Source organism: Mobula hypostoma, chromosome 5 (assembly GCF_963921235.1).
Source record: "Mobula hypostoma chromosome 5, sMobHyp1.1, whole genome shotgun sequence".
Lineage (NCBI taxonomy): Eukaryota > Metazoa > Chordata > Chondrichthyes > Myliobatiformes > Myliobatidae > Mobula > Mobula hypostoma.
The window spans coordinates 51594013-51618818 of record NC_086101.1 but is presented as its reverse complement, the minus strand read 5'-3'; the positions used below and the strand labels follow the sequence as shown (position 1 = coordinate 51618818).

The 24806-nt window shown below is 42.6% G+C and overlaps 1 protein-coding gene across 1 annotated transcript in view; it reads left to right on the top strand.

Annotated features, from left to right (window-relative positions):
• The first annotated feature begins 3182 nt into the window (after nucleotides 1-3182).
• obi1 (ORC ubiquitin ligase 1) overlaps nucleotides 3183-24806 on the top strand; it is a 41844-nt gene continuing 20220 nt past the window's right edge. The window contains exons 1-4 of the mRNA XM_063047519.1: nucleotides 3183-3451; nucleotides 5268-5403; nucleotides 9815-9906; nucleotides 22022-22273. Of these exons, the coding sequence (XP_062903589.1) occupies nucleotides 3368-3451; nucleotides 5268-5403; nucleotides 9815-9906; nucleotides 22022-22273 (564 nt within the window). The 5' untranslated portion in view covers nucleotides 3183-3367. The remainder of the gene's footprint in view (nucleotides 3452-5267; nucleotides 5404-9814; nucleotides 9907-22021; nucleotides 22274-24806) is intronic.

The window sequence follows — 24806 nt, the reverse complement described above, 5'->3', positions numbered from 1 at the left end:
TTAACTTCCCTAATATTGATTGGCACCTGATGAGTTCCAAGGGTTTAGATGGGGCAGTGTTTGTTAAGTATGTCCAGGATGGAGTCCTGTCACAGTAGTGGACAGGCCGACTAGGGGGAATGCCACACTAGATCTAGTACTAGGTAATGAACTGGGTCAGGTCACAGATCTCTCAGTGGGACAGCATCTGGGGGACAGTGATCACCGCTCCCTGGCCTTTAGCATCATCATGGAAAAGGATAGAAGCAGAGAGGACCGGAAAATTTTTAATTGGGGAAGGGCAAATTATGAGGATATAAGGTTAGAACTTGCAGGTGTGAATTGGGATGATGTTTTTGCGGGGAAATGTACTATGGACATGTGGTTGATGTTTAGCGATCTCTTGCAGGATGTTAGGGATAAATTTGTCCCGGTGAGGAAGATAAAGAATGGTAGGGTGAAGAAACCATGGGTGACAAGTGAGGTGGAAAATCTAGTCAGGTGGAAGAAGGCAGCATACATGAGGTTTAGGAAGCAAGGATCAGATGGGTCTATTGAAGAATATAGGGAAGCAAGAAAGGAGCTTAAGAAGGGGCTGAGAAGAGCAAGAAGGGGGCATGAGAAGGTCTTGGTGAGTAGGGTAAAGGAAAACCCCAAGGCATTCTTCAATTATGTGAAGAAAAAAAGGATGACAGAGGTGAAGGTAGGACCAATTAGAGATAAAGGTGGGAAGATATGCCTGGAGGCTGTGGAAGTGAGCGAGGTCCTCAATGAATACTTCTCTTCAGTATTCACCAATGAGAGGGAACTTGATGATGGTGAGGACAATATGAGTGAGGTTGATGTTCTGGAGCATGTTGATATTAAGGAAGAGGAGGTGTTGGAGTTGTTAAAATACATCAGGACGGATATGTCCCCGGGGCCTGATGGAATATACCCCAGGCTGCTCCATGAGGCGAGGGAAGAGATTGCTGAGCCTCTGGCTAGGATCTTTATGTCCTCGTTGTCCATGGGAATGGTACCGGAGGATTGGAGGGAGGCGAATGTTGTTCCCTTGTTCAAAAAAGGTAGTAGGGATAGTCTGGGTAATTATAGACCAGTGAGCCTTATGTCTGTGGTGGGAAAGCTGTTGGAATAGATTCTTAGAGATAGGATCTATAGGCATTTAGAGAATCATGGTCTGATCAGGGATAGTCAGCATGGCTTTGTGAAGGGCAGTTCGTGTCTAACAAGCCTGATAGAGTTCTTTGAGAAGGTGACCAGGCATATAGATGAGGGTAGTGCAGTGGATGTGATCTACATGGATTTTAGTAAGGCATTTGAGAAGGTTCCACACAGTAGGCTTATTCAGAAAGTCAGAAGGCATGGGATCCAGGGAAGTTTGGCCAGGTGGATTCAGAATTGGCTTGCCTGCAGAAGGCAGAGGGTGGTGGTGGAGGGAGTACATTCAGACTGGAGGACTGTGACTAGTGATGTCCCATTAGGATCTGTTCTGGGACCTCCACTTTTCGTGATTTTTATTAACGACCTGGATGTAGGGGTAGAAGGGTGGGTTGGCAAGTTTGCAGATAACACAAATGTTGGTGGTGTTGTAGATAGTGTTGAGGATTGTCGAAGATTGCAGAGAGACATTGACAGGATGCAGAAGTGGGCTGAGAAGTGGCAGATGGAGTTCAACCCGGAGAAGAGTGAGGTGGTATACTTTGAAAGGACAAACTCCAAGGCAGAGTACAAAGTAAATGGCAGGATACTTGGTAGTGTGGAGCAGCAGAGGGATCTGGGGGTACATGTCCACAGATCCCTGAAAGTTGCCTCACAGGTGGGTAGGGTAGATAAGAAAGCTTATGGGGTGTTAGCTTTCATAAGTCGAGGGATAGAGTTTAAGAGTCGCGATGTAATGATGCAGCTCTATAAAACTCTGGTTAGGCCACACTTGGAGTACTGTGTCCAGTTCTGGTCACCTCACTATAGGACGGATGTGGAAGCATTGGAAAGAGTACAGAGGAGATTTACCAGGATGCTGCCTGGTTTAGAGAGTATGCATTATGATCAGAGATTAAGGGAGCTAGGGCTTTACTCTTTGGAGAGAAGGAGGATGAGAGGAGACATAATAGAGGTATACAAGATAATAAGAGGAATAGATAGAGTGGATAGCCAGCACCTCCTCCCCAGGGCACCACTGCTCAATACAAGAGGACATGGCTTTAAGGTAAGGGGTGGGAAGTTCAAGGGGGATATTAGAGGAGGTTTTTCACTCAGGGAGTGGTTGGTGCGTGGAATGCACTGCCTCAGTCAGTCGTGGAGGCAGATACACTAGTGAAATTTAAGAGACTACTAGACAGGTACAGTAAATGGAGGAATTTAAGGTGGGGGGTTATATGGGAGGCAGGGTTTGAGGGTCGGCACAACATTGTGGGCCGAAGGACCTGTACTGTGCTGTACTATTTTATGTTCTATGTATTTCACAATTTCCAACCCTGAGATTCATTTTCTTGCGGACAATCATAGTAAATACAAGAAACACAACAGAATCAATGAATTTTTTTTTTCATTGTCGCCATTATAAGAGCCATTTTAAAAAATAAAAATGCTACTTAGATGATGAGCTATTGTGTAGCTTGTGCTGCGATTTGAACTCATGCCTGGGACCTGTGGATTTGCAGCGTGCACGCATATCATTTTTGAGTGCAGAGATGTTTACCAGTTTTGCAGCAGGCCTGAATGTAACACCTTTTTTTTTAAATCTTGTATCAGATCTCAGGATTTGTTTTAAAATTTAACACAGCGTTCCACCAACCAACACAATTCAAAATAACCTAGATCACCTTTAACACGTGTATTTACCTTAAATTACAAAATATGGTGTTAAAAATTTAAAGTGTAAAGATCATATAATCAGAATGTTATTCATCCAAAACTGTAGAAAAATATATTTGAAAGCGGCGCTTGCAAATGTAAATGTTCATTTAAGAGCACCCAGTACTCAAAAACACACAAAATATAACCTCATTAAAGTGCTCGCTTTTCGTTTTAAAAAAAAGTCGAATTCAAAACGGTTGAATGCTATTCTTACTGTTTAATGCAGGGGTTCCCAACCTTTTTTAACGCCATAGACCCATACCATTAACCGAGGGGTTCGTCCACCCAAGTTTGGGAATCCCTAGTTTAATGCATCCCCATTTTGATCTTTGCCTTTTTTTCGGTACTGCTGCAAAGAAAGCGGTTACAACCCGACCTCCGCTGTACGAAGGCAGATTCCGGCGCTTGCTGCGAGGCCAGGCGAGGCGAAGAGAGGAGAGGAAGGGGGCGGGGTGAGCGAGAGTGCGTGTCGCGCGCTCCCGGTCGGCTTGTTTCGGGTCGCGTGCTCCAGGGCGGAATTCCAAGCACAATGCAGAAGCCGGCGGTTCAGAACGTTCAGAATGTTACACTGAATCTCACGCTGCCCATCTCGTGCCAGATCTGTCTGGGGAAGGTAATGTACTCGCAACCGGGGAGCGGAGCAACAGTCCGCAGACGGAGCACCCATTGTTGCAAAGTAGCCCCCAAAGTCTTGCCTTCCTTTGCGCCTCTTTTGCAAGCTAGATCTCGTCTTAATTTTACCAATGTTCATATAGGTGCAGATGATTAAAATATCTGTAAGAAGGTTTTAAAAAAATGAGACTTGCTGTTAGTTTTCCAAAGATGGAGTGGGGTATTTTTTTAAAGGTGCACTGTAAACTTGCAATGTAGACGTTGAGCCATTTGAAGTTTTAAATGAAGAGAACTCGTGAATTCTGGGTTAGACTCCACTTCCGTATTGCTATGTTAGACGGCCGAAACGCAGTGTGTGCTTGTAGCTCCAAACGTCTGGCAAACTTTTGAATTTGAATTTGTTTTTTTTTAAAGAAGATTGAGCACTTTCCATGAAGTTATATTATGTGCATTTTGCCCAGAGATTTGAGTGTCTTTTTAAGTGAATTTACCTTGCTTTGCCAAGAACTGTTTTCAAATTCACTTTTTTTTCCATAGGTGTGAATGAATAGTTAAATGATTTATACACTTCAAACATTTTTAACACCATACTTTGTAATTTACGGTAGCACTCGTGTTGCACAAAGGTTAACAGGCCGTGCGTTGTTCAATCCAGAACGTCCCAGCTCGCGACAAATGAAATTCTTTTGAATTGTTTTGGCTGTTATGGCAACGGGTCGATTTGTCTGAGCAGCATTTCCACAAACAATTGATAATGATAGAGCAAGGCTTTTATCATAAAATCTAGAACATTTTTTCCGGGGGGGGGGACTTTTTTGTGCTTATACAAGTCTGCCGACGTGCTTAAAAAAGTTAAAGACGTTAGATTGATATGTTTTGTACTCGTGTGCCGCCAATGTTGGATTTTTAAAGTGCATATACCTAATTGGTGTCATATTTACAGAAAAAAATTGACACATCTGGCCAGATAATCTGTTGCAAGTGTTGAGTGAAACAAACAAAAGAATTGGCTGAAATCAGTAGAGGTCCCTATTCATTTAATTCGCTACTTCCACTTAACTTGGCTTAAAACCTCAGAGAAGAAGGTTCCTCGCTGAAGTAAAGTTCTAGCCTTGTTTATATGTTCAAGTCTCTGGAATGGAATGAACACATGACTTTGATAGGGGACTTAACGTGAGCCATTTCAAGTTTAATTTTATAGAAATCAGGTTTAAGTGCTGCCATTTTGTGTGCTTATATTTATTAAATCTCTTCCATTGGGTTAGATACAGGGAACAAAATTAAGAAGTTGCCAGTAATTTATGGACTTGTTCAGTAATGTATCAATAGATTATTAGAGTCCTGTGTAATGTTTGGCTCTGCGCGTGTGCTCGCTGCAGTTCAGAATAATGAGTGTGGTGGGGAGGGGAATCTCATTGAAAGGCCTAAACAGAGTAAAGAGTGGATGGGATGTTTGTGAGGGAGCCTATGATCAGAGGGCACAGCCTCAGAGTAGAAGACATCCCACTAGAACAGAGGAATTTCTTTATCCAGAGGGTGATGAATCTGTGGAATTCATTGCCACGGACTGCTGTGGAGGCCAAGGCATTGGGCATATTTAAGTTGGATGTTGATGGGTTCTTGATTAGTAAAGGTGTCAAAGGTTATGAGGAGAAGGCAGGAGAATGGGGTTAAGAGGGAAAATAAATCAGCCATGATGGAATGGCGGAACCAACTCAAAGGGCCGAATACTCTCATGCTGCTCCTAAGTTTGTGTGCCACAGTTGATCAGACTGGTCAAATTTATGAGTGTCGTAACCTTAATTATTACCCTTTAGGTCCGTCACCCGGTTATCTGTTCAAACAACCATGTCTTCTGCTTCACGTGCATGGAATCTTGGTTGAAAAACAGTGCCCAGTGTCCAACTTGTAGGACTCCGATTACATCTGAAAATCCTTACAAGGAAGTGTTAGGTAAGTGTCCTTTCAGTGTTTTAATTTGCTTAGTGCATTTTCTTTTCCTGGTTGAATTGTAAAAGGTCTAATTAATTTTTTTTTAAAAAGCAGTCTCAATCTTTCTTCTCTTTCTCTTAAGAGTGGTGGGTGCCTGGAATCTACTATTCAGTGGCAGTTCAGGCCAATTTATTATTGTCAATTAGAGACATAGATAGACACATGAATGAGAGAAAACTAGAGGACTGCAGGCTGTATAGAGGAGCAGGGTTTGATAGTGGGAGTAGGTTAAAAGGTCAGCATAACATTGTGGGCTGAAGGGCCTGTGCTCTTCTATGTTCCGTGTTAATTACAAGTGAGCAATTTGTGCAGCAAAATACTATGCTGCTTCTTAGGTAACTGCTACCAGGTAAACACAAAACGTTATACATCGATTCTTGCCCAACAACGTACTGGGCTGTCAGCAGCGTTTCATTATGGTGGGCATTGTTAATCAATGCAAGTCACCACCATGCATCCCAAAGTCCTATGAAAACCTGTAATTATGTCAAACTATTTTTAAAAAGACTTCCTCAAATGTAGAAATTATACCTCCTTAACAGATGTATGGGAACAAGTCTTGTTAGCAAATGGTCAGAATTAACTTTCCACTAAAGACTCCCAACACATTAATCATCGAACTAACCCCATCCAGTTTATCTCTCAGTGCTCATTTTACAATCTATTTACAGCATGTAGAAACTACCACTAAGGACAACACTTATTGCCTATCTCTATACCTATACCCTGAAGAAAGAAGTGAAATACTACTTACGGAACCATCAAACCCATGTTGTGAAGGTACTTCCATGATTGACTTCAAGCAATAATGCGAAAAGCGGGCCCAATACCACCCCTACGGAACACTACTAGTTACCTCAGCCCTTGAGTAAACCATGCTGACTTTTGGCCTGCTTTATCATGTGCCTCCATGTATCCTGAAACCTCATCCTTAATAATGGATTCCAACATCTTCCCAACCACTGACATCAGACTAACTGGCCTATAATTTTCCTTCTGCCTCCCTACTTTCTTAAAGAGTGGGAGTGACATTTACAATTTTGCAGTCCTCCAAAACCATTCTCAGAGTCCAGTGATTCTTAAAAGATCATTACTAGTACCTCCACGACCTCTTCAGATACTCTTTCAGAACCCTGGGGTGTAATCCACCTGGTCTAGACGACTTATCTACCTTCAGACTTTTCAGCTTCCCAAGCACCTTCATCTTCGTAAAAACAACTACGCTCATTTCTGTCCCCTGACACTCTCGAATTTCTGGCATACTGCTGGTGTCTTTCACTGTGAAGACTGACGCAAAATACTTATTTAGTTTGTTTGCTATTTGCTATTTCCTCCACCACTACCTCTCCATTTAATCTTCCAGTGGTCTGATATCCATTCTCACCTCTCTTTTACGTTTTTACTCTTAATGTATCTGAAAAAAGACTTCTAGTATTCTCTTTGATATTGCTGGTTGGCTTATCTTCAGATTTAATCTTTTCTCTCCTTATGGCTTTTTTAGATGTGTTCTGTTGGTTTCTGAAAGCTTCCCAAACCTATAACTTCCCACTAATTTTTGCTATATTATGTGCCCTCTCTTTTACTTTTATGCTGTCTGACTTTCCTTGTCAGCCTCAGTTGCCTTATTCTCTCTTTAGAATCCTTCTTCATCTTTGGGATGTATCTATCCTGCACCTTCCAAATTGCCCCCAGGAACTCCAGCCATTGCAGTTCTACCATGATAATGTCTCCTTACAGTCAACTTTGGTCAGCTTCTCTCTCGTGCCTCTGCAATTCCCTTTATTCCACTGTAATACTGATACATCTGATCTGATCTTCTCCCTCCCAAATTGCAGGATGAATTCTACCATATTATGATCACTGTCTCCTAAGGATTCCTTTACCTTAAGCTCCCTAACCAAATTTGATTCATTACCAACACCCAATGCAGAATTCTCTTACCCTAGTGGGCTCAACCCCAAGCTGATCTAAAAAGCCATCTTGTAGGCATTCTACAAATTCCCTCTCTTGGGAGCCAGCACCAACCTGATTTTCCCAATCTACCTGCGTATTGACATTTCTCATGTCTATCACAACATTGCCTTTATTGTTATCTTTACTATCTCCTGTTGTAATTTATATTCCACACCTTTGCTACTGTTTGGAGGCCTATATACACCTCTCATCAGGGTCATTTTACCCTTGCAGTTTCTCAACTCTATCCACAAGGATTCTACATCTTCCAATCCTATGTCACCTCCTTCTAAGGATTTATTTATTTTTTAACCAACAGAGTTACCCCACCCCCTCTGTCTACCTGTCTGTCCTTTCAATACAATGTGTATCTTAGATGTTAAGCTCCCAACTATGATCTTCTTTCAGCCATGGCTCAGTGATGCCCACAACATCATACTTGCCAATCTCTTTAACTGCTCTACAAGATCATCTACCTTATTCTGTATACTGTGCATTTAAATATAACACCTTCAGTCCTGAATTCATCACCCTTTTTGATTTTGCCCCATGTTTGCTTCAACTCATGCTCAATACATGTTGCTGAGGGGAATGGCCACAGGGAAACCTTGCACTGACTGCTGCCTTCCCTTCTACTTCTCTTGGTGGTCACCCATTTATTATCTGAAGTCTGCACTCTGGGAAGGGTCTCATCTTGAGGTTTGTCGGACTCCTGGATGACCCTGAGCACATTCAGCTCTAGCCTGTTGAGGCAGAGTCTGTCCACTGGCTGATCATCTTACACCTCATTTCTTTTTATTAGCCCCTGCCAATTGCAGCTTGCCAAAAAGTTCCAAAGGGCCCTGAGTTCTTTTTAAACCTTGTGCTGCCCCACCAATGAACATCTTCTCGCAATGATTGCAACCCACTGAAAATGCCTTTATACACGTCTATCAGGTGTCCTCATAAGCCATGTTTTCTAATGCAGACAAATAACCTCTGCACTCTCTCTAAAACTTCAACATCCTTCCTTTAATGAGGCAACCAGAACTGAACACAATATTCCAAGTTTAGTCTAACTAGAATTTTTTGAGCTGTAACGTTACCTCTCGGTTCTTGAACTCAGTCCCCCAGATAATGAAGGCAAACAGATTATACGCTGCCTTAACCACCTTGTGTAGTAATTTTGAAGGGTCTATGGACATTGTTTCTATGTTAGCATAACAGAAGAGCCTTCTAAAAAAGCAATGCTGCATCAGTATGAGAAAAGGAATGCATCTGCTTGTATTAACTATGTTTCTAGTTTGTTCTGTTTTCAAACTATAGTTTGGAAAGAACTTTATGAATTGTGTGTAGGCCACAGAAAATTAAGTGGCTTAACCTGAGAACCTTTACATTAAGTCAAGTTTTATCACACCTATCTGAGAAACAAGGGCCATCACGTGGCCAATGACATTGGGTAATTGTTCTGTAACTTGTAAAGTAAGGAAGCAGTTTGTTGATGCTGGATAAAGGAAGGACAGAAATTCTGCTCTTCTTATTCTTTATTTGTGTTCGGCTGCATTTAGTGTCCTTCTACAGAGCTCAAAATCTAATTTGCTTCCTGTTTTCCTTTGACTCCTGAATGTTTTTCATTATTACTTGGAAGAAAATTTCCAGGAGTAATTAAATGAATAAATCTGAGTCCTTCCATTTATATAAACTAGTATTAGCTGTCTTACTAACAAATTTAAATAAAATCAACTGTCGTTTTTAGTTTTTCACATATTTTCATATTTCACCATTTGATGTAATGCAGTCTCTTTCACCAAAAGCTTAGAATCTTACAAAGGACTTGTCTGTCACATTACATCTTGTGCAGTTTGTAATCTTTCTCCCTGCAGTTTCAATGTGTGTTTGTGAAGAATGTTGTCTCTGGCAGTTAGCAACAGCAGATCTGGTGCTTCTGTCACCCTCTCCAGGTGAAGGGTCTCAACCTGATATGTGGACTGTCCATTTCCCTCCACAGATGCTGCCTGACTCAATGAGTTTCTTTAATATCTTATTTATTACTGTTATAGACTAGGTATGCATATGACAGTAATATAGTACAGTGATTGTATTATTCAAAGTGTAATTACTGCACTTTGGTCTCTCACTAATTGTGACTATATTCAGTTGTGGTTCCAAATTTACATTTCTAATTTACACTGACAAATGTTTAACTTTTAGTTTTGTTCTTATGGCTCAGATTTCATTCTGGTGGGTGTGATATTACATTTGGTACTAAGTAGAAAATCTAACTGCCTCGCTGTAGACAATGAGTTGGAGAGGCAGGATGTGAAACTGGAATTTCTAATGGTCTTTGGCCTTTTGTTGGAGAAATGGATATAAAGGCCTTATATCAAATGTTACTTTTTATTGGGGCACAATTGCTGATTGGTATTTAATTCTTATTCAGGTGGATCAGATGGAGCAGAAAATTGTGACAGTTCATCAATCAAGCGATCCCTTCGAAAAACCAGGCTTGAACTGTTACATAAAGAATATGAGGTAATGCACGTGTTCATCAGTGAAGTGGATTTAGAAGGATCTTAATGACTTTGAATTCATTTAAGCCGCAAAAATCAAACTTTTCTCCATATAATCATATAATAATTACAGCACGGTAACAGGCCATCTCGGCCCTTCTAGTCTGTGCCGAACGCTTACTCTCACCTAGTCCCATCTACCTGCACTCAGCCCATAACCCTCCATTCCTTTCCTGTCCATATACCTATCCAGTTTTTTTTTAAATGACAAAATCGGACCTGCCTCTACCACTTCTACTGGAAGCTCGTTCCACACGGCTACCACTGTCTGAGGAAAGAAGTTCCCCCTTGTGTTATCCCTAAACTTTTGCCCCTTAACTCTCCACTCATGTCCTCTTGTTTGAATCTCCCCTACTCTCAATGGAAAAAGCCTATCCACGTCAACTCTATCTATCCCCCTCATAATTTTAAATACCTCTATCAGTCCCCCCTCAACCTTCTATGCTCCAAAGAATAAAGACCTAACTTGTTCAACCGTTCTCTGTAACTTAGGTGCTGAAACCCAGGTAACATTCTAGTAAATTTCCTCCGTACTCTCTCTATCTTGTTGACATCTTTCCTATAATTCGGTGACCAGAACTGTACACAATACTCCAGATTTGGCCTCACCAATGCCTTGTACAATTGTAACATTACATCCTAACTCCTATACTCAATGCTCTGATTTACAAAGGCCAGCATACCAAAAACTTTCTTCACCACCCTATCCACATGAGATTCCACCTTCAGGGAACTATGCACCATTATTCCTAGATCACTCTGTTCTACTGTATTCCTCAATGCCCTGCCATTTACCATGTATGTCCTATTTTGATTAGTCCTACCAAAATGTAGCGTCTCACACTTATCAGCATTAAACTCCATCTGCCATCTTTCAGCCCACTCTTCTAACTGGCCTAAATCTCTCTGCAAGCTTTGAAAACCTACTTCATTATCCACAACGCCACCTATCTTTGTATCATCTGCATACTTACTAATCCAATTTACCACCCCATCATCCAGATCATTAATGTATATGACAAACAGCATTGGACCCAGTACAGATCTCTGAGCACACCACTAGTCACCGGCCTCCAATCTGGCAAACAGTTATCCACCACTACTCTCTGGCGTCTTCCATCCAGCCACTGTTGAATCAATTTTACTGCTTCAATGTTAATACCTAACGATTGAACCTTCCTAACCTTCTGTGTGGAACCTTGTCAAAGGCCTTACTGAAATCCATATAGAGAACACCCACTGCTTTACCCTCCACAATTTTCCTAGTTACCTCTTCAAAAAATTCAATAAGATTTGTCAAATATGACCTTCCGCGCACAAGTCCATGTTGACTGTTCCTAATCAGACCTTGTCTATCCAGATAATTATATATACCATCTCTAAGAATACTTTCCATTAATTTAACTGACGTCAAATTTATAGGCCGATAATTGCTAGGTTTACTCTTAGAACCCTTTTCAAACAATGGAACCACGTGAGCAGTACGCCAATCCTCCGGCACCATCCCTGTTTCTAATGACATTTGAAATATTTCTGTCAGAGCCCCTGCTATTTCTACACTAACTTCCGTGAAGGTCCCAGGGAATATCCTGTCAGGACTCGGAGACTTATCCACTTTTATATTCCTTAAAAGTGCCAGTCCTTCCTTTTCTTTAATCATCATAGTTTCCATAACTACGCTACTTGTTTCCCTTGCCTTACACACTTCAATATCCTTCTCCTTAGTGAATACCGAAGAAAGGAAATTGTTCAAAATCTCCCCCCATCTCTTTTGGCTCCACACATAGTGTCCACTCTGATTCTCCAAGGGACCAATTTTATCCCTCACTATCCTTTTGCTATTAATATAACTGTAGAAACCCTTTAGATTTATTTTCACCTTACTTACCAAAGGAATCTCATTTCTTCTTTTAGATTTTCTAATTTCTTTCTTAAGATTCTTTTTACATTCTTTATATTCCTCGAGCACCTCATTTACTCCAAGCTGTCTATATTTATTGTAGATCTCTCTCTTTTCCTGAACCAAGTTTCCAATATCCCTTGAAAACCATGGCTCTGTCAAACTTTTAACCTTTCCTTTCAACCTAACGGTAACATAAAGATTCTGTACCCTCAAAATTTCACCTTTAAATGACCTCCATTTCTCTATTACATCCTTCCCATAAAACAAATTGTCCCAATCCACTCCCTTTAAATCCTTTCGCATCTCCTCAAAGTTAGCCTTTCTCCAATCAAAAATCTCAACCTTGGGTCCAGTCCTATCTTTCTCCATAATTATATTGAAACTGATGGCATTGTGATCACCGGACCCGAAGTGCTCCCCAAAAGATACCTCCGTCACCTGCCCTATCTCATTCCCTAACAGGAGATCCAACACTGCCCCTTCTCTCGTTGGTACCTCTATGTATTGCTGCAAAAAACTACCTTGCACACATTTTACAAACTCCAAACCATCCAGCCCTTTTACAGAATGGGCTTCCCAGTCTATGTGTGGGAAAATTAAAATCTTCCACAATCACAACCTTGTGCTTACTACAAATATCTGCTATCTCCTTACAAATTTGCTCCTCCAATTCTCACTGCCCATTAGGTGGTCTATAATACACCCCTATAAGCATTACTGCACCTTTCCCATTCCTCAATTCCACCCAAATAGCCTCCCTAGACGAACCCTCTAATCTATACTGCCAAACCACCGCTGTAATATTTTCCCTGACAAAAATGCAACACCTCCCACTCTTGCCCCTCCGATTCTATCACACCTGAAGCAACGATATCCAGGAATATTTAGTTGCCAATCACACCTCTCCTGCAACTATGTTTCACTAATAGCTACAACATCATATTTCCAGTTATCAATCCATGCTCTCTAAACTCATCCACCTTTCTTACAAATGCTCCTAGCATTAAAACAGATGCATTTAAGAAACTCTCCACCTCTTACTCTCTGTTTATCCCTAATGGTGCAAACAACTTTGTTATCTTTTTCTTCCTTCTCCCCTACATCTTCGGTCTGAACGCCCCCCTTCTCTGTCACCTGCCTATCCTCCCTCACACACTGTCTGCTAGCTTTCTCTATTTGTGAACTAACCTCCTCTCTCCTAGTCTCTTCAATTTGATTTACACCCCCCAACCATTCCAGTTTAAAGTCTCCCCAGTAGCCTTCGCAAATCTCCATGCCAGGATATTGGTCCCCCTAGGATTCAAGTGCAACCCGTCCTCTTTGTACAGGTCACACCTGCCCCAAAAGAGGTCCCAATGATCCAGAAAATTGAATCGCTGACCCCTGCTCCAATCCCTCAGCCACGCATTTATCCTCCACCTCATTCCATTCCTACCTTCACTGTCGCGTGGCACAGGCGGTAATCCCAATATTACTACCCTTGCGGTCCTTCTTCTCAAATCCCTTCCTAACTCCCTATATTCTCCATTCAGGACCTCTTCCCTTTTCCTACCTGTCATTGGTACCTATATGAACCACACCTCTGGCTCCTCACCCTCCCACTTCAGGATATCTTGGACACGATCGGAAACATCCTGTACCTTGGCACCAGGGAGGCAGACCACCATTTGGGTCTCCTGACTTCGTCCACAGAATCGCCTATCTGACCCCCTAACTATCAAATACCCTATTACTACTGCCCTCCTCTTCCCTTTCCTACCCTTCTGAGCCACAAGGCTGGACTCTGTACCGGAGGCACGGCCACTGTTGCTTCCCCCAGGTAAGCTGTCACCCCCAATAGTACTCAAACAGGAGTACTTATTGTCAAGGGGTACTCTCTAGTACCTGACTCTTTCTCTTCCCCTTCCTAACCGTGACCCACTTGTCTGCCTCCCGTGGCCCCGGTGTCACCACCTGCCTGTAACTCCTCACTCTCCCTGACCAGCCGAAGGTCATCGAGTTGCAGCTCCAGTTCCCTGACAGGGTCCCTTAGGTCAGTGGTCCCCAACCAGCGGGCCGCAAAGCATGTGCTACTGGGCCACGAGGAAACGATATTAGATTAGATTAGATTATGAGGACACACAGTCCTCTTTTATTGTCATTTAGTAATGCATGCATTAGGCAAAGCCGAGGATTTTGGGGCCTTCTCTCCGGAGATTCTCGATTGCACAGTAGCAGCGGCAGCGAACCAGGCATTTCAGAAGTTAATCCAGATGTTCCTCCGTGCTGTCATGGCTGTCTCCATCAAATCAGAATTGTGCACGGCATCCTACTTAGAAATACGATATCATTTCACCGGAGAGGCTACGTGCACTGCGTTGCGCCACCATCTTCTCCTCCTCCTGATATGGGTCCCGATATGAGTCAACTGTACCTTTTCTCATTCCCTGTCACGCCCACTGTTGAACTTGAACGCACGCGAGGTCATCAGTCGGTCATTAACCTACAACTACTCTGAGTAAAAAACAAACATCGCTTGAGAGTTTCTTTGGAAGAGATGGTTGGGGACAAAAAAGGCCTAACGACGATGATAACACAGACAGCTGAGGCCGAGACTGCAAAAAAAAAAAAGAAAACTTCCTTCATCAGAAAGTACGACAAGTCGTACATAAAATATGGCTTTTTTGCGACCGGTGACTCGCACGCTCCAAGCCCCCATGTGTGATATGTGGAGACAACCTGTCTAATGAGGCAATGAAGCCCTCAAAACTGCTTTGGAACCTTGAGTCCAAGCATTCTGCACTTAAAGACAAACCTGTTGAGTTTTTTGAGTGGAAAAAACATGAGCAAGCGGGACAGGAGCAAGTGCTGAGAGTCACCACCTCCACAAATGCTGCTGCTCTGAGAGCGTCGTACTTAGTGGCTAGCCGTATTGCTAAGGCTAAGAAGTCTTTCACTGTTGGTGAAGAATTGATTCTGCCTGCTGCCAAGGACATGTGCCGTGAACTGTTGGGAGAAGCTGCAGCTCACAAGATGGCACAGGTTTCTCTTTCAGCAACCACAGTTTCAAGGAGAATCGATGACATAGAGGAGGACATCGAAGCACAGCTGTTGGAATGGCTTAACAAGTCTGGTTTCACTACTCGAGACAGAGTTTGCTCCTGAATGCCAGTCTACACACTGTGTCATACACTGGGAAATGTTGGCTAGCCGAAAAATGTCACCTGATCTTAACAGCGTATTGAGTGACATTGTTGAAGTTATCAGTCACATCAAAGCAAAAACCCTTAACTCACGTCTGTTTGAGCAGCTTTGCGAGGAAATGGATGCAAAGCACAAACGCCTTCTCTTACACACTGAAGTCAAGGGGGAGAGCCCTGACCAGGATTTTTGAGTTAAGAGAACAGGTACAGAGATTTCTTTCAAGAAAAAAGTCAGCTCTGGCAGCACACTTCAGTGACGAGGAGTGGATAGCAAAACTCACTTATCTGTGTGACATCTTCAACCTGCTCAATTAACTCAATTTGCCACTTCAGGGGAGAATGACATCTGTCTTCTAGTTGGCAGATAAAGTGTCTGCTTTCACAGCCAAATTGGAACTGTGGGGACGGCAAGTGGACAGGGGCATAGTTGACATGTTCCCAACATTAGCTGGGAATTTGGGAGAGACTGAGGCTCACAGCTGGTGCGCGAACACCTATCTTCGCTGTCGACAGAATTCAAGCGTTACTTCCCAACTGCAAATGACCCAAGATGTGCAAATAATCATAGTCATAGTCATACTTTATTGATCCCAGGGGAAATTGGTTTTCGTTACAGTTGCACCATAAATAATAAATAGTAATAGAACCATAAATAGTTAAATAGTAATATGTAAATTATGCCAGTAAATTATGAAATAAGTCCAGGGCCAGCCTATTGGCTCAGGGTGTCTGACCCTCCAAGAGAGGAGTTGTAAAGTCTGATGGCCACAGGCAGGAATGACTTCCTATGACGCTCTGTGCTGCATCTCGGAGGAATGAGTCTCTGACTGAATGTACTCCTGTGCCCAACCAGTACATTATGTAGTGAATGGGAGACATTGTCCAAGATGGCATGCAACTTGGACAGCATCCTCTTTTCAGACACCACCGTGAGAGAGTCCAGTTCCATCCCCACAACATCACTGGCCTTACAAATGAGTTTGTTGATTCTGTTGGTGTCTGCTGCCCCAGCACACAACAGCAAACATGATAGCACTGGCCACCACAGACTCGTAGAACATCCTCAGCATCGTCATCATCGTCAAATGAATGGGTCCGTGACCCATTTGTGAATGTCCCCGGTGAATCATCCATGTCAGCACGGAAAGAAGATCAACTCCTCGAGCTTGCAACTGACGATGGGCTGTAGAGTATTTTTGACGTAACATCTCTGCCGGCATTCTGGATCAAAGTCAAGGCTGAATATTTTGAGATAGCCACAAAAGCACTGAAAACGTTGCTTCCATTTCCAAGATCATATCTCTGCGAAGTGGAGTTTTCTACAATGATTGCAACAAAAACTAAACTGCGGAATAGACTAGACATAGGATCCCCCTTATGACTTATAATTGACTTATCACTATATTCATGTGAGGAAAATGTGCATCGTGTTTAATATTAAATCCGTTATATAAACCCTTTTAGAAAGAATAGTCAATATTAAACCAGTCCGCGGTGCAAAAAAGTTTGGGAGTTTGGGGACCCCTGCCTTAAGAGCTGCAGTTCGGCGCACCTGGCGCAGATGTGGACGTCCAGGTGGCTAGGAGACTCCAGGAACTCCCACATCCGACACCGAGAACAACAAGCCGCCCTCACACTCATACTTCCCCCTTTCTTCAAATAACAGGAAAAATTGAAAACCAAACCTACTTTGCCTCACAAATTTCCGCCAAAGCCCTTAAGCCTTCTCTCTGCTCCCGGCTCACTACGCTGCCCGCTGTACAAGGCAGTGTTCCTTTTAAATCTTCCGCGCTTCACTGCCCGACGTCACGTGCCTGCGCAGTCCCGCCTCTCTCAACTTCGATGAAGAGAAGAAAGAATCAAAATGGAAAAAATCAAATATATACGGAGCAATCAGAATTCTCCACATTTGGCTTCTGCTGTGTGTGTATACAGAGAAATCTGAAATGACGTTCCATAATTGAAAGCATTGGGGATAACAGCAAGCCTTCTGCCCCTTGTGCAGAACAAATCCTGATTTTCCAAATTACTGTGATCGCCACTTCTTTGCTGTAGTCTTGTTCTTCCAAATTTTCATAAGTATTTTCACTGAGATTGGTCTGTACTTCAAAAACTGCAAAGCTTCGAGTTTTAATTAAAATTTGATTGAATTTTGTTTCTTCACAACTAGATATCCTGAGACAAATTTTAATTACTGTTTAATTATTGCTTGCTTTGTTACAGTTCACTTTCTTAGGGAATAGTTCTTCTAAGTACGTAAAGTAAGAGGTTTGCAAACTCATAGTCAGGTTATGTAATTGGTATCAAAACCACTTCTGAGTGGAAGCGGTATGGTGGTTATGGTCTGTTTGAAATGTATAGACTTTGCAGTGGTCATTGTACAGGGACCATCCAAGAGGACCACAAACTTGTCATAAGGTTTAGAGGGGTGCATGCCTCTTTGACCCGGAGAGTTATATTGACTGGAGTCAGGGCTTTGTGCTTCGGCTGTTGGGAGGGTCACCCACACCAAACAGAAAAAGGGGCGAGGCTAGACTAAGAGGTCCACTCGTCTTCCAGGTTCAGGGGTTCAGCTCAGGGAAAAAACCCTGACTGGTCAAAAAGAAATTGTTACAGAAACAGTAATGAAGAATCCTATATCTGTGTGTGACGGTATTCCTGAGTCTTCACCGGGGATTTGCATGACTGACAGTTGTGGAAAATGAGAGGAAGCTACTGGCACGATGAAGGAAGCCCAGAACCCTGCCAATATGAAGGTGGCCAAGGACGAAGCTGGAGGACTTCCAGTGCTGCCCGAAGTGCCAGCAATGAAACATTGCTATCATTAAAGGGGTAGTGCTGAGTAAACTTGTGGGCCTAAAGATGGACAAGTCCCCTGGTCCTGATGGAATGCATCCCAGGGTACTGAAATAAATGGCAGAGGTTGTAGTAGACGCTTTGGTGATAATTTACCAAAATTCCTTGGACTCTGGGCAGGTGCCAGCAGATTGGAAGAAGGCAGAGGTCACGCCACTGTTCAAAAAAGGATGTCGGCAAAAGGCAGGTAACTATAGGCCAGTTGTAAACACAAAATACTCTGCAGATGCTGGGGTCAAAGCAACACTCACAACACGCTGGAGGAACTCAGCAGGTCGGGCAACATCCGTGGAAAAGATCAATGTTTCGGGCCGCCACCTCCAACGGGATCCCACCACTAAGCACATCTTTCCCTCCCCCCCTCTCTGCATTCCGCAGGGATCGCTCCCTACGCAACTCCCTTGTCCATTCGTTCCCCCCCATCCCTCCCCACTGATCTCCCTCCTGGCACTTATCCTTGTAAGCGCAACAAGTGCTACACATGCCCTTACACTTCCTCCCTTACCACCATTCAGGGCCCCAAACAGTCCTTCCAGGTGAGGCAACACTTCACCTGTGAGTCGACTGGAGTGATATACTGCGTCCGGTGATCCCGATGTGGCCTTTTATATATCGGCGAGACCCGACGCAGACTGGGAGACCGCTTTGCTGAACATCTACGCTCTGTCCGCCAGAGAAGATCTCCCAGTGGCCACACATTTTAATTCCACATCCCATTCCCATTCTGACATGTCTATCCACGGCCTCCTCTACTGTAAAGATGAAGCCACACTCAGGTTGGTGGAACAACACTTTATATTCCGTCTGGGTAGCCTCCAACCTGATGGCATGAACATGGACTTCTCTAACTTCCGCTAAGGCCCCACCTCCCCCTCGTACCCCATCTGTTACTCATTTTTATGCACACATTCTTTCTCTCACTCTCCTTTTTCTCCCTCTGTCCCTCTGAATATGCCTCTTGCCCATCCTCTGGGTCCCCCCCCCCTTGTCTTTCTTCCCGGACCTCCTGTCCCATGATCCTCTCGTATCCCCTTTTGCCTTATCACCTGTCCAGCTCTTGGCTCTATCCCTCCCCCTCCTGTCTTCTCCTATCATTTTGGATCTCCCCCTCCCTCTCCCCCTCCCCCTCCAACTTTCAAATCCCTTACTCACTCTTCCTTCAGTTAGTCCTGACGAAGGGTCTCGGCCTGAAACGTCGACTGCACCTCTTCCTAGAGATGCTGCCTGGCCTGCTGCGTTCACCAGCAACTTTGATGTGTGTTGCTTGAATTTCCAGCATCTGCAGAATTCCTGTTGTTTGTGTTTAAATAATGCAAGTGCCTTATTTGCTACAGTTGATAGGCTCACATATCTTCCTGTATCAGTAGCACCTGAATTTCCATCTACAAAGTCATGTAATGATCTTGCATTCTTTTTTACTGACAAAATTCAGAAGATTAGACATGCTGTCAGTGTCATCAGGTCAGAAGTCAGTGTTATCCTTTCACTCACAACTAATTTAGTTAAGATGATACAATTGAAACCTATTGACTGTAAAACTTTGGAAGAAATTGTGCTACACCTGAAATCCTCTTCCTGATCCCTTGACATTTTACCTCCAACCTTTTTGAAAAATGTTTTTAGTTGCATAGCGTCAGACATTTTGTACACTTCTCTTCTATCAGGCTGCTTCCCGAAAGCCCTGAAAACTGCAGTTATTAAGCCTCTTTTTAAAAAAAAACAACCTAGCTGCCTCAGTAATTAATAACTACAGGCCTAGATAAAACTTACCATGTATAAATAAAACTATTGAAGAAGTTGCTTATTAACAACTTAACAGCTTTTTGGCACTAAGCAACTGTATAGATGTTTTCCAGTCTGGATTTCAAAACCATATCACTGAGACTGTTCTGGTTAAGGTTTTAAATCACATCTGCTTAAACCATGATGGTAAAATTTCAATTTTGGTTCTACTGGATGTAAGTGCTTTTGACACAGTTGACATATTACTGGACAGACTGGAAAACTGGGTATGTCTTTCCAGTACAGTCCTAAAGTGGTTTAAATCATATTTGCAGGACAAAGAGTTTTTTTATCGATTGGTAGCTGCATATTTGACCAAACAGAAATGAATTGGAGTGCCTCGAGGGTCCATACTAGGGCCCCTTCTGTTTAACATGTATATTCTCCCTCTAGCTCAAATCATGGTAAGCAACAAAATATCTTACCATAATTAAGCAGATAACACTCAGGTTTATATAACAATGTCATCAAGTCACTATGGTCCTGTACAGTCACTAAAAAATAACTGGATAAGCCAAAATTTCCTCCAGTTAAACAAAGAGAAAACTGAAAAAAATTGTTTTTGGCATCAAAAAAGAATGATTAAAAGTCAGTGCTCACTGAGATTCCGTCATTACAGACCGCAATCCAAGCCAGAAACCTTGGTGTGGCGGTGGACTCTGACTCTATCACATTAAGACAATTACAAAGTCAGCCTACTATGGTCTTGAAAATGCAGTGAGAGTTAAAGGGCTTATGTCTCAGCAAGATCTAGAAAAAGTCATCTATGCATTTACTTTTAGTAGGCTTAACTACTGTAATGGTCTCTGTTTCAGAGGTCTCCTGTTTTAAAAAAAAATCCCTCAGACGGCTGCAGGTCATTCAGAATACTGCTGCTAGAGTCCTCACTGAGACCAAGAAAGTAGAGCATATATCACTCCAATTCTCATATCACTACACTAGCTTCCTGTCCATCAGAGGATTAAGTTTAAAATATTACCACTGGTTTATAAAGCACTGCATGTTCTAGGGCCAAAATACATCTCCAATCTCTTGCTGCATTATGAACCTTCCCGCGCTCAGGTCATCTGGGGTGTGTCTGCTTACAGTCCCCAGGATCAAAACTAAGCATGGTGAAGCAGCTTTTAGTTATTATGCTCCACATATTTGGAATAACCTTCCAGATGATCTGAAGTGTGCCCCAGCTCTAAGCTCTTTTAAATCGAGGCTTAAAACTTTTCACTGTAGCTTTTTAATTAGAATCTCCTGTGCTATAACTTTTATTTCTTTATTTTTATGTGTGATTTTATTCTCTTTATATTGTCTGAAATTTGATGTTTCACTTTTATATCTTGTTTTATGTAAAACACTTTGAGCTGCCTTGTGTTTGAAAAATGCTATACAAGTAAACTTGCTTTGCCTTGCATATATATGCAATGACTTTGCTTACGTAGAAAACATACCACCCCCTTCCTCTACTCCCCACTGTGACCTTTGACTTCTCACCTGCTGATTACTTCCCACTGGGTCCCATCCTCCTACGGTCCACTCTCCTCTCCTATCAGATTCTTTTTCTTCCAGCCCTCAATCTTTGCCACCCACCTGGCTTCACCTATCCCCTTTCAGCCTGCCTCTTTCCTTCCATCCCCCACCCCCCCAATCTTTTGTTCTGGCATCTTCCCCTTTGCTTCTCAGGCCTGTCTTGGCTCGAAACTTCGACTGTTTATTCATTTCCATAGAATCTGCCTGACCAGCTGAGTCCTCCGGCATTTTGTGTGTGTGTTGCTTTGTGTTTCCAGTTTCTGCAGACTTTCTTGTGTCTTTAAACTTGCATAGCCCTTTGAGGCAAGAAGTTCCACAGATTCACCACCCTCTGGATGAACAAATTCTTCCTCACCTCACTTTTAAGGGGGCGTTCCTTTATTCTGAGGATTTGCCCTTGGATCTTAGACTCTCCAAGTATTGGAAACATTGTCCCACATCCGTGGTATCCAGGCCTAGTGGTAGGCTTGAGTAAGATACCCCCTCATCCTTCTGAAGTCCAGGCACTAGTCTAGAGCACTCCTTATACCTTTCATATGGTAAAAATTCTGAACAGAAACTTGATTTATGTTGCAAGAAATTAATAAGTAATTTTGGAGTTGTTTGTGGAGCAGTGAAACTATCTAATAACTTTGGTGTTTATTTTATTTCCTTATTTAATTATGGTCCATTTCTATTTCTTTTACTAACACCAAGATATTATTTTGGTTAAAGTAACCCCATTTGGTGTCCATTCAATACTTGAATTCTTTACAGAATGTGAGAGTGGAAAGGTATTCTGAACCATTTCTTGGTAACCAGTTCTGAAGCCGTGTTGGTCTTTTCTCACTTAGGAAGAAATTGAGTCCTTGCAGAAAGAAATTGAAGAACTTCGTGGCAAAAATCTGAGCCTGGAGTCACAGCTAAAGACTGTCCTCGATCCAGTGGCACTGCCACCGGGCAGTAAAGATGACGGTGAAAAGCAGAGCTTGACTAATCAGAGCGGTGCCTCTGGCGTGACCAGTCAGCAGGAATGGAGAGCCAAGCTCAAAGCAGCCACCGAGATCTACGAGAAAACAAAAGTGGATTTAGACAAACTCAAGCAAGTATGTATTCTCTTTACATTTCTATTTGGAGTATAGCTTCTAGTAAATGCTGCATTTATCACAGAATTGTACAGGTCTCCTCTGCACAAAATTATGTTGACTATTCCTGATTATTCCCTGCATTTCAAAGTGAGCATCAGTTGGTTCTTCACAATCTTCTTCAACAACTTTCCTATCACTTCTTGATCCTTTCATGCCGTGTGGGGCATTGGGCGGCAATTTTTGCTGTTTCCTTAGCACTTTTGTTTTTTAATGAGGTGAGTTGCTAGCTCAAAACTCAACCCGGCACAGTTGGAAAGCGTGCAAGGGGCTGGCTGGTTTCCCTATCACTAATGGAAAAATTACTAGCTTATAATTTCCAGGTTTATCCCAACTGATGGAAGAAGGAGATTTATGTTTATCTCTTTCTGAATTTCCCTTTTTGTATTACCGTTCCTTGTTGTTGACCTATAATTGGATTTATCCAAATTATTTTCCCTGTGCATGCTTTGCTTTCTTTTAATACTTTCTAAATGTGTATTGTAAACGCAAATTTAAAAAACAAGTTTCTATATCTTGTGTGTAGCTGTCTGTGTAATCACTCTATCAATGATTATAAGCAAATTTTTCTAAACTTGTGTGGTACTGCTATGCAGTTTACTTCCTAATTCTATAAATTTGCTTCCTAAATTCTCCAAGAAAGGGAATAGGTAAATAAGGCACAACTAGATTAAGGGTCTGGGTTACAAGTGGGAGCACCACCATCCATGTGCCATCCCGCCCCAAAAACACACTTTATTGTTCCTATATCCAAACCGTGGAACATCTCCCTCAGGGTCACTCTGTGGGCGACCTCACCAGAAAGTGGCATAGCATTCCTGCCCAAGGGCGATAGAGGCATCGCCAGTGAATTCCATAATCCGCTAATGAGAAAGCAGTTAGTTTTATAAATCTTCTTTTATAAATTGTGTATTGTTTTATTTATCTAATTTTGATAGGATTACTACATGTCATCCATGTAATAGATATAAAGTGTATCTGATATGCCAAGTACGTCAGGTAAAATGCAAGTTAGTTTATTTAACTTGTCACTTGCGCATTTAGACAGAGAAGAAGATTATTTGACCCACTGGGTCACTAGGATCTCCTAGGAGAGCAATCTCATTAGTCCTAGCTCCCCACTTTATTTTTTTTTTTGAAGCCCTGCGACTGATTCTCTCCTAACAAGTCTATGAATTCCCCTCAATTCTTTTTTGTCTATGCTAACAGCCAATTAACCTTCTGGATGTAGGAGAAAACCAGAGTGTCTGGAGGAAACCCACACTGAACTGAAGGTCGGAATTAAAGCTTGTCCCTAGAGCTGCAAAGCTGCATCACCATAAAGTAGCACAAAGGAAATCAATGGGTATATCTTGCCTGCAGCAACTCTTGGAACAAGCTCCAAATTGACCCACTTTCCTTACTTGACCAATGACATTTTCCTGTTCCAGTTTCCCTTTTGACTTTGCTGTGTCTGGTTCTATTGACATTTCAGGCAGTACATTGCAGATCACAACAGTCTAAACCTTTACATTCACAAGACATTTTGCAGAGGCTGGAAATCTTGAGCAACACACACAAAATGCTGGAGGAACTCAGGAGCCCAGAACGTCAACTGTTCACTCCCCTTCCATGGATGCTGCCTGACTTACTGAGTTCCTCTAGCAGTGTGTGTTGCTCTAAATCTATATATCATTGTTCATGCTTTCAGCGGAGTGTCACCCTATTTACTTTGTTTTTTGTCGTGTGCCTGCGTGCGTGCGAGACTCTGCGTATGCATCTGCGTGCGCGTCTGTGCGTGCGTCATGATGTCTTTTTCATGGCTTTTACAAGGCGCAGAGCGAGAGAGAGACTGTGTGGTGTGTCACTCCTCACATTTTCGCAGTATCTTTCGGTTTTATTTTATGTTGTTGAGTTGCGATCTCGACACTCAGCCCGGCGCAGATGGAAAGCGTACTCGGGAGCGGACCTGACTGGATTCGAACCCGGAAACCTCTGTTCCAGGGTTCGGCGCCGATGTCATTGCGCCACCAGCCGGCCTGTATCACCCTATTTACAAAACCGCAATTTTAATCAACATTATTTCATTTGCTCTTATTCTCCTCTGTTCCGACAATCTGAGTTCCTGTTATCCCTGCACAGAATTGAGCTGATGCCCATACATATTAGGGTGGATGTGAGTGCACACACATTTTAACTAAAAACCTTTGTTACCTATCATTTTATCCAGTGGAGTGTCAAACTAATACAGCACAGAAACTGGCCCTTCAGCCCATCAAGCTAATTCCTTTTCCCCACATTTGGCCCGTATCCCTCCAAACACCTCCTATCCACATACTTAGCCAAAAGACTTTGAAATGTTACTATTGTACCTGTCTTAGCCACTTACTCTAGGAACTTATTGCATATTTCAATTTCAGTACACTCCTAAGCGAAGAAAGAAATTAGTTAAATGTACAAGTCAAGTCAGGACTTGATGTAGGGTCTCAGCCCAAAACGTTATGTTTGCTCTTTT